Raw genomic sequence first — 10,343 nt, 5'->3', positions numbered from 1 at the left:
AAAAAGTGATATATATATATATATATATGGGTGTGGTTTGTATAGTGTCGAGGCTCTAAACAATCAAAATAGAGCCCACCTTTAAATAGTATCGAGAATTGTGGTTTGAACATTGAAAATATTTGTGATAGCTTTAAAATATATTTTAATCTCTAATTACAAAATTTAAAGTTTCAAAAATAGTGTAGATAAAGCAGATCTATAAAAACTTGAAAATCTTGAAAATTGACAGTCCAAAATGCATTACAAGATCACTATTTTCAAAATATGAAATCCACTTTTTTTCTCATGTCCATGCATCTTGATGTCAAGATGATCGATTTGAAGATATTCGGACATCAAAACAATCTCTTTTAGTTAATTTTTTGAGGTAGGTTCTAATTTGATTGTTTAGAGCCTGGGCCCTATATAAATTTTTCCCTATATATATATACATATATATATATATATAGATTAGAGTGAACCCACTAGTTCATAGGAAAAAATGCGTCCAACGGTCTAGATTGAATCTGGGCCGATCTAACGATCACGGATGCCCGATAGTGTTTGAAGTTTAATTTTTTTTACAAATCCAAATTAATTGAAATTTTAAACATGTGTTAATAAAAAAATAGGTGAATATTCAAAAATATTTAAAAAATATTTTACATGAAAAAAATTATCCAAAATACCCCTATAAATTTTTGGGGGTATTTTGATCATTTTTAATTTACGTATTATTATTTTTTATATTTTTATTAGGTGCGGCTTTATAAGAAAAATATTCACCTAAAATTTCAAGTGATTTGGATTTATAGAAAAAAAAATTAAAGTTCAAACACTTAGCTGTCTGATCGGTCCAGATTCAATCTAAACCATTGAACTTATACTATTGAGCTAGTGGGCTCACCCAAGCTTATATATATGAAGGCTACTTTTATCAACCAAGTAGTAAGTAGTAGTTATGCAGCCCTGCATCAACGTACCTCTTCACAAGAGGTCCTTTGTTCCATTCCACCTTTGTTCACATCATATAAAAAAAATGATGGCTTGGATTACTATAATTAAACATTAAAATAATATTGCACTTGGTATGAAGAGGCCCTGAGTTCCATTCCATCGGGATACTCGGCCAAGTCCGAGTGTCCCCGGACTCATGCGTGGCATTGAGTTCCCAGCTTCCCAATCAAGTGATTTTTGAATCACCAATGCAAACAGTACATCCGATCGTCCACAAATTTTCAGATTTAGATATCACTCGTGATAGATAGACAACAGTTTTACCAAATAATCAAAATTAAGAATCTCCAAGAAACCCACTGATTTCTTGCATTCTTTTACCTTTAAAGAGCATGCCTTTTTTCTCACATTCTCTGGTCATTTCAAAGTTTCACTTTCTCCAAGGAGTTGTTCAAAAATTTGACTGGATAAGTAAAAACTTTTACTAGGATCCTAAGAATAGAACTTTCATTATGAGGTCCAACCATGATGTTGAGTGGTCCTCACTGTCATGGATATACTCCCATTGTCTTGATCGCAGAGGCCCCATTGAAGCTTTCGACAAAATGGGAAAAAAGCTCAAAAACAGAACAGCATATAGGAGCACTACCAATGTGTGCCTAATCCCATGCCCAACAAAATTTATGGGTAGGTCCCATGCGCCAGAATAGACAATTCTCTAATCAAGTGTACGCCCCCCATGATTCGGAATTCTCAAAACTTAATTTAACTAGATGTTTTCATATATAATCCGATACCATCGGATTCGAATTTGCAGCACAGGAGAGAGAAGTATGCACTGCCATCAAGGCGCAAATTTGCTTTTTACAGCAAACAGATGCCTCTTTTGAGAAAAAAGATATTTAGTGAGGATTCGATAAAATAGTCGAATATAATATAATCCAGTGGACTATGGAAAAAGAACATATTCCGTTCAATCATCATGGTTTAATGAAGTGATTGGACGGTGCAAAGAGTGGGTGTCAGGTCGTTCCATTTTGTGGATGGGGATAACACAATGAATTATGGTTTCCAATAGCATATTGGATTATAGTATTACTTTCTCAGTGGCAATATACACCAAAAGGTAATCCATTTCATGATTAAAAAGTGTAATTGACCGGTCACATTCTAGTGTGCGCTACCAATTTAGAGGACTTCCATGATTTTTTTTGTCCCATAATTTGCATCCAGTAAGAATCAGCATTGTTCATGCTTCTCTCCCATGCTTGACCTTTTTTCATGATTCTCCTTTAATACCTTCTTCCCTGCTATGCGCTTTAAAAACGAATATAATATAATAAGCCCCTTTGCCTTCCTGACAAAAAAGTCAATCATCTTTAACTGTTATTAAATCCTTCAACCCAAGATATACCGAAAGCCCAAAAAAAAATTTTGAACACACCTTTAGCCACTCGATTTCCCATCAAACGGGCGCCACTCGATTTCCCATCAAACGGGCGCTTAAGGTGGTTATGATCTTGTACCAAAGATAAGTGGTCTTATAACATACAATCCTCCTTAAAGTAGTCCTTAAAAGTAGAAGGTATTACCCTTGCACATGTCTTTAGAAATGACTAAAACCCAATAATTTTCCAACCCTTCATTTCCAAATTAACACCCATAATACCCATTATTCATTAGAAATTTTTTTTTTTTGGGGGTAGTTCAATGAAAAATGGTCCCCTACTCATAATATGAATAGATTTCAAAACATCACATTGTGATGCTTACTGTGAGCTTATTCCTACTCAAAACTAATCTAGTTACTCCAAGAATTCGTAATCCCATAAAAGACCCTAGCAGTTTGTCATGTAGTATTATCCTTCATAAAAACTAAATGCAGCTCTAATCAAATGAGTTCAATTATCGTGCTTACATTCATTTCCAGAGTTGGAAACATTTGAAACAGAGAGCTTTATGAGCTTTCCCTTTTTGATGATCGACTTTAAGATTTTTAACTAGGTTCATTCATGCAAGTCACATGAAGACAACTGGTTTTAATTATACATGAGAGAAAATTGAATAGGGCAGGCCCAGTCATAAATAATTCAGATTATGACCCACTTTTTAGGTACTCTAGGACCACTAATTACTACAGGCAATCTAGGACCACATTATACAGCATCCAGATAAAATATCCATAAATCTTTAGGGGGGTGTTGTTTTGCAAATGTTCAAGATAAACAATTAACAGAGACCCCTCATTTCCGAATTTGACCAAATGGCATTGTTTCAGTGAAATAACCTCATCTTTTGGCAAAAAAAAAAGTTCATAGCAAAATACTCTTAGACAACTTTGGAGGTTACGTAATTTCTGAGCGGAATTGCCATTTCCTGTTGACAATCATTTCAGGAGTGAAGGTGCATTGTACTTTCGAAAGATGCAGTTATTCATCATTAACACAGGCAACTCATCATTCAAGAAAACACATTGGTCTTCTCCATGGATATTTTCACGTGGTGGAGGTTTAATGTTGTCATGCACCGAATTCTCGAAGGAAAGACAAGACGATAACAATAGGATTATTCAAAGCCTAATCAGTTTAGGTTCTTTTTTATGATTCTTAATAAATAAAGGTGTCAATAGTTTATAGCTGATGATCTAACTTCATATCAGATCTATAGCACAGTTAGCACCCATTGGTATTGAAACTGGACTATTTTTACATAATATTAAATCCTTTTCAATCAGATTTCAAAATTATCAGGCCTGTGGAGGTATATGACCAGGATCGGTCCCAAACCGGATCAAAGATAAAGACATGATCCGAGGAAAATTTTGGTGATTGAATTATTGTAAAGAACATTTAGATCATGCATTTCAATCAATGGAAGAACACCAACAAAGAAAGTATATAGTATATGGTCCACTGCTGAAACATCCACCATCCCTTCTGAACATTGGATACTGGAGATTAACCTCACCTGGGTAATTGCCCATTATTCAGAATTATAGCTAATCTTCACCATCAATCATTGAGATCGAGGTGGATACCCTGGCTGTGTACCTTATACACACACAGGATATGTATAGTGTATCTTGCCTTTCAAAGCTTGAAGAAGGATCCAGCCAGCCTAATCGAAGTCAGTTTGGACCTGTGATGCAAAGTTTTATCTTCCTGTCTCCATATACCACTTCTTAGCCGATACTGGTTAGCATTTGCTAGTACAACGCAATGTAGTCCACACTGATTGGCCACCAAGACCATTTTATAGACCACCAGATATTCACATAAATGTGCACATAAACAGAAACATATGTAAATGAATATCAAAGGTATGCACTGATACAAATCCAACTTACAATAAATGATAATGTCATATGGTTTGCAATATGAGAGGACTCCAAAGGAGCAATTATGAAAATATGCTCCAACTGTTCCTTTTCTAATATATGTTTTTATCCCATTAAATTTTGCAAACAGATATTTTTCAACTAAAAACCCTTTCAAATCTCTCTTGAAAACATGTTCCAGTAACAAATACACACAAACAAATACAACTACAATCATCATCATCATCAACAGAGCCTTTTCCCAACTACTTACACAACTACAATAAAGTGAAAAAAGATATGATGCTTGATGAAGTCAACCACCCATTGACTATGTATGCATGAGCATTATGCATGTACTCATTATATATGTGGATCCAAGGAAATGGTTGCAATTTACAAGCCACAGGAAACAAAATAAGGGTAATATCATAAAGAATATATGGAGAAAACCATAACATAACTTTTCAACAGTTTTTTTAATCGGAAACATACTTTTTCTAATAAAGAGTGTTATATTTCAAAGAAATTTATAGGCATTCATAAATGACAATTTTGCCTAATGATTTTCCAGCATGTTGCACCCTTATTTTGGACATTTCCCGGGAAACTTCCACTATATATTCTCAGGGTTCACAGTAATTTAGGGTTGGACCACATACTATTATTGTAGAACTTTCGAGTTGTGCACTATAATGCAAAGTTGAGCTTCACACTCAACAATAAAAAGGAGACCATAAAACAGTCAATTACAGAATTTCGTAAATAAATTTATCATCTGTTTCTATCCATGAACTATCTACTGTTCATCCATCCATCTGTCATTTAATAAATCTATCCAAAACTACAACCATCTACATCTATCCATTTATAAATTATGTCTATTGTACACTCAAGTCATGCCATTCACTAGAGATAAACAATATGAGTGTGCACACGTCCAGGAAAACCAGACTACTTTAGAAATAAAATTAGTTTGAAAAGAGGGTTACCAAAGAAAGAAGTAAACCAGTGGCATGCAATTCATTTCATATAATTTCTATTTCCAGCAGACCACTCCACTGAAACTTGATAGCTTCCTGTGGTAGCCTGATTGATACACAAATCTCGAAACCAACTCTACATGCACCCGAAAAATACATAGCCCAAGAAAAAAGGAACATGAATAAACAAATTCATCGACAGGATCGAACAACTCCATGCACCACTAGCGCACGAAATCGATCAAGGGATATACCAAAACAATCATTGCTCCAAAATCATACCTTGGCTTTTGTTGTCAACCCGAAAAGCGAACTCCAGAAAACTGCAATGACAAGAAGCCCCTCATTGTGTGGGTGCAAAAGGCAGCCATCCCCTTCCAAATTTCCCCAATGCTGTAACTTAATTACCCCATCAACTTTCTTCAGCCTCCGGTATAGCAGTTAATTCCTCACCTTCTGCAAAGGTTGGATCAAGAAACTTGGCCACAAAAGCCCACATTCTATACACATCCTCAAAGTTCGTTAAAAACCCAAGTGAGGCAGTGACAACCTCCACTCGAATTATCACGTTCTTGCTATCATGACGGCCATTTGAGATTGGCCTGCATAAAGAAGTGTTATCCAGATCCACTGTCCCATGAAGCTGCTTCTGGTTCTCCATTATCTTAATATGACTGAGGTACCCAATACCAAGAGAAATCCCATCTTTATCAGCCAGCTTTTGAACGATTTCAGGGTTAATTAGGCCCCCATTCCCCTTATTTAAATTGAAAGCCACAGCTGCACCCCTCTCATACTTGATCTTTGGGCCATATATACTAACCAAAGGAGTTTCACCCTCTGGACCAGTCAACCGAAGCTGCAAGAGTGAAGTGACCAGCCAATTGATCAGATAACGAAGCCTCAATGTGGTTTTGTTGAGACCCATCATGTCGACATGATGGAGATGCCTGCAAATTATCTCAGGCTCTCGTCTACTCCAATCCTGAGTGTCTCCCGCTTCTCCTTCACTGATTCCATCTTCATCTCCTAATGTGGTTGCAGAGGCTTCTCCACCTTCTGAATTGTGACTGAATCTCTCCCTCGTGTTCTCCTCCATTGTGAAAGAGACTCTTCGCCCCATGCTAGCTGTTCTTTCATTATCATCAACACCAAAAAACCTCCCCCCAGAAAACCTGCTCCCTTCTCTCCTTCCCAATAGTCTGAATTCACCTTCTGTTTCTCTTCTAATGGCACTCTCTTTTGTCTCTCCAAGGCTTTCTTGGAATATTTCCCCTTTCGAAGTGCCATTTCCATGGAAGCGAGGAGTTGAGTTTTCTAATTTCGATCCATTTATGTCTCTTTCCTCCTGTATTTCTTCGATATAATCTTGGGATTTTGTGGCATGTGAGACCTGGGGGGCATTATCCATGGAGGCCCCTCCTTTCCGGCCACTTCCATCATGCTCCATTGACTGCTCCTCCTCAGAGACTTCCTTAACTCGATCAAGCTCCTGAGAAACTGACATAACTGCAGCATCAAATGAGAGCACATGGTCATCATATATGGGGCTTCGAGAATTCTTCGAATTCTTCATGCCCTTTGGTGAGAGCCTCTTCTGATTCTTCTTGCTTGAAAACCAGGAAGGTGGCAATGGAGAGCCTGATCTCCCTCTGTTCAACTGGCCTGAGTTATCTGACCCAAAAGGGCTCTGACCCAAATCAATCCAAAAAGAATTATCAGACTCATCCTCACTGAAAATAGGGCTCTTCATAACCTCCCCTATAGAGATACTCTCTGCCTCCTCAAATATAGTGCTTGCCCCATCTCTATCCGAGCTATTATCATGCTCCATTTCGTTATCAAACACATCTCTCACTTGGGATGACGTGAAAGCACCTGAAAAAGCAGGCAATTGAGACCCTTTCCGAGTTTCTGGCAAGAATTCATTGGCCTCATCAACAGTTTCATCTTCGATTCCGGTCAAACCATCAAAACCATCTACTGAATCACTCAGATATTGAGGAAAAACAGGCACAATTCTCACCATTCCAGACCCTGCAGATGGATTTTGCAAGCTACCCATCACTGATTTCTTTATCAGAAGACAGCCAAACCCAGTTGGATCAGACCCAAAAACTCGATAGAAAGAAGTTATTATGAAATCAGGCCTGAAAAGAGACAATCCAAGCGAATCCATGTCCTTTGGGCCCAATGAACCAGCATCTAAGAGCACATGCCAATTGTTTTGTTGGGCCAAAGCCATCCACTGATAAGAATACTTAGCCCCTGTAACTCTAGACTGAACAGGAAAAACAAAGAGCCCCACAGATGAATCCTTCTTCCTCCTCCTCTTCGTGCTCATGATCTGTTTTCGAAGCTCAGTATAACAGAGCTTCAAAGTAGGCCACTTAAACCAGGCACTATAGATCTTAGCACCCTTCTCCTTTGCACTTTGAGCCATCCAATTCACAGACTGGCTCTCATAGTCAAACATGGTTAGAAGTTTCTTATTGGTTTGAAATGGGTATGAATCAGCGAGAAGTTTAAAAGCAGAGCCCCTACTGACTGTAAAAACAAGACCATATTCATTTTCAGGAATGTTCAAATAATCCATGATCCTGGCTTTTATATCATGTTCGGCTGTTCCCTTCTCAGCTCCACCATATAAAGCATGATTACTCAAATTTGCAGTTATCTCAGATAGACTAAAAGCAGCGGACTCATAGTATTGCAATTGTTGGAAGAAAGAGAAAAGCCCAAAACCACAGTAATCAAGGCATACCTTAGACCCAACTTCAGAGAGATGCCCATATTCATCAGACCTTATCTCATCAATCTTCTCAGAGGTCTGAAATTTTGGGTACATTGTAAGGAATTTATTGAATGATTCATTGAGGTCAGGGATTGAGTCCTCACTGTCAAAGATCTTTTCAGCTGCCATGGCTGTAGCTTTAAGAAAATCTCTTTGAGCATGGAGCCTAGCTAATGATCTAGACCTTCCAAAGCTTCCATCTTGAGTTGCAGAGGGGTCAGAGTCCATGTCCTGAGATTTCACGAGAGACCCATCTTCTGAAGCCTCTTCGAGAGCTTCTCTTAACCTGCTCTCCTGTAATTGCCTTAGGATTGATGGCTTCTTCTTCTTCTCTTCCTCTGTTAAACCAGAGCCATCTTTCTTCTTGCTCTTCTTCTCCATGATCAGAGCTGCACAGTGAGATATTGGTTTCCATAGTGATAGATGCATGAATGCTCCTGAATATGAGCAAAACTACAAAAAACCCAGAACCCCAAAACCCTAGTTTTAGCCCATTAACTGGTTTCTCAGATCAAAACCCTAAATCCAAGTGGGGCTGCGGATTTATAGCCTGTGACCATAAGATCAACAACCCCAAAAACTTTTCTCAAAGAAATGGAACCCACCAAAACGGGTAAAGACAGAGAGAGAGATACTCTGTTAAGGTTGGGACCCCTGAACTAAATAAACCCTAACATCATGGCGCTTACAAGAAACCAAAAACTTTGATTCAAAAACCAAAACTTTTGAACAAGATCAAGGCCAAGGTATCTGATTCCAACTCTAAAAGAAGCTCATTTTTTAGGGAAGCCAGAGATTGAAATTCAAATGAAACAAACCAGGAAAGAGCAAAGAACTTCTGGTCAATTTTCAGACCAAACTTTCAGAAAAGATAAAGGAAACAAATAACCCTAGAGAGATAAGGAAAGCTCAGCAAGAGAGAGTGGGGAGATTTCATTTAAAATACGAGGTCTCACCAACACTTTTGACACAGGCCATTTGAGAGAGAAAGAACAGTGATTTAGACCCCAGATCCTAAAAACCCCAGATCCATGGTTTCCAACCCCAACTAAAACCACCTTCGCAATTTCCACCTGTGCAGAAAAAGGAACCAAAAAACCCAAAAATTAAAGCCACACAAAACCCCACCTCCCTTTGTCTCTCTCTCTAGGCCTACAAGACCCTGAAAACCCAACAAAACCTCTCTCTCTCGCACACCCGAAAGGGCCCCGAAAAACCAACAGAGCCACCTTTATCTCTTACTCTCCCCACCAAAACCCACCTCTCATTTACTCCCCTCTCTCTCTACCTTCTCTGCAACAGAATTAAAAGCAACCCCTCCTCCTGCAATTACTTCAATGGGTCAAGCCATACATGTCACTGCATTGATTACCCCTGCGCTCTCCCTCCATAATTACTACCTTGAAGGCACCCAAAGCTTTTTTATTCATTTTCTTTTTACCACTGGTTAAAAAAAGTATGCATTTTTAGGATACCCCATTGACTTCCATTGGTTGAAAATCCTTTCCCTTTCTCTCTCTAAACTGTATCAAAGTTCCTAAAAAATATTTGGGAAGGAGAGAGCGGGGTCCACATGTCACAGTCCTGCCATGGCCCAAGTCAATCACCAACATATAAAGCTATCTGCTGTCTAGTACACCCTGAAAAAAAAGAAAACATGGGTGTTCTTTTTCTGTTATTTTCTCTCTCTATAAATAAAATCTTGGGAGAGTTTTATTTTTTTTGAAGGTTTGTCATTTCTTTTCTCTCATCTTGGATAGGAAAATTTGCACAGGAAATTGTTTTTCCTCTTTGGATCTTATCCCTTTGAAGGGAAAATCTGTGTGAGAGAACCTCTTCATTAATTAAAAAGATAAATCTAGAGAGAGGGGGAGAGGAGAGAGAAGGATCTTCATACGATCAACTTCAACCCTTTCTTAAAAGTACTAAGCTAAGCTAAACTGATAACACTGATCTGACTTAGATATTATAACCACTTATTTGGGAGAAGTCTTTTTAAAGGGAAAGGTTTCTATATTTTTCTTTCAGCATGGAAGATCTATGCTTTTTCTACCATCCAGCTGCCAAATTTTGATTGAGAGAGCCGCTCATTATTTGATCTTAGAATCTACTTTTCAAAATACTTTATTTTAAATTTTTTTATATAAATTGTATGAATATAAAAGTTGGTACGTGCTATCTTTTTATTGGGGTGTACCTAGAAAAAGTATTTAAAATAATTTTTTGATAAAATATAATGACAAAAATACCTTTCGAAACTTTCAAAGTATTTTGGTCATTTTAATTTATTAAAAATATTTTTTTAATATTT

The 10,343-nt window shown here is 37.7% G+C and overlaps 1 protein-coding gene across 2 annotated transcripts; it reads right to left on the bottom strand.

The window, feature by feature from the left end:
* Positions 1 to 2,005: 2,005 nt before the first annotated feature.
* Positions 2,006 to 9,963, bottom strand: LOC18446042 (uncharacterized). 2 transcript variants are annotated; one of them, XM_020674593.2, is made up of 2 exons: positions 5,521 to 9,963; positions 2,006 to 2,296 (listed from the first exon to the last, which is right to left on the bottom strand). In XM_020674593.2, the coding sequence occupies exon 1, from the start codon at positions 8,459 to 8,461 to the stop codon at positions 5,651 to 5,653; it is 2,811 nt and encodes a 936-aa protein (XP_020530252.1). In that variant the 5' UTR covers positions 8,462 to 9,963; the 3' UTR covers positions 2,006 to 2,296; positions 5,521 to 5,650. The 2 variants fall into 2 exon arrangements, with proteins under 2 accessions (XP_020530252.1, XP_006856230.1); XM_006856168.4 differs by lacking the exon at positions 2,006 to 2,296 and adding an exon at positions 3,776 to 4,169.
* Positions 9,964 to 10,343: the final 380 nt, after the last annotated feature.

This window comes from Amborella trichopoda, chromosome 13 (genome assembly GCF_054954075.1).
Source record: "Amborella trichopoda isolate Santa Cruz 75 chromosome 13, AtrichopodaSantaCruz75HAP2 v2.0, whole genome shotgun sequence".
NCBI classification, from domain to species: Eukaryota; Viridiplantae; Streptophyta; class Magnoliopsida; order Amborellales; family Amborellaceae; genus Amborella; species Amborella trichopoda.
The sequence above is the reverse complement of the archived record's forward strand: the minus strand, read 5'-3'. Positions and strand labels throughout refer to the sequence as shown.

Coding starts and splice junctions, on each gene's coding strand:
- LOC18446042 (XM_020674593.2), bottom strand. CDS start 8,461: ATGCATCTATCACTATGGAAACCAATATCTCACTGTGCAGCTCTGATC.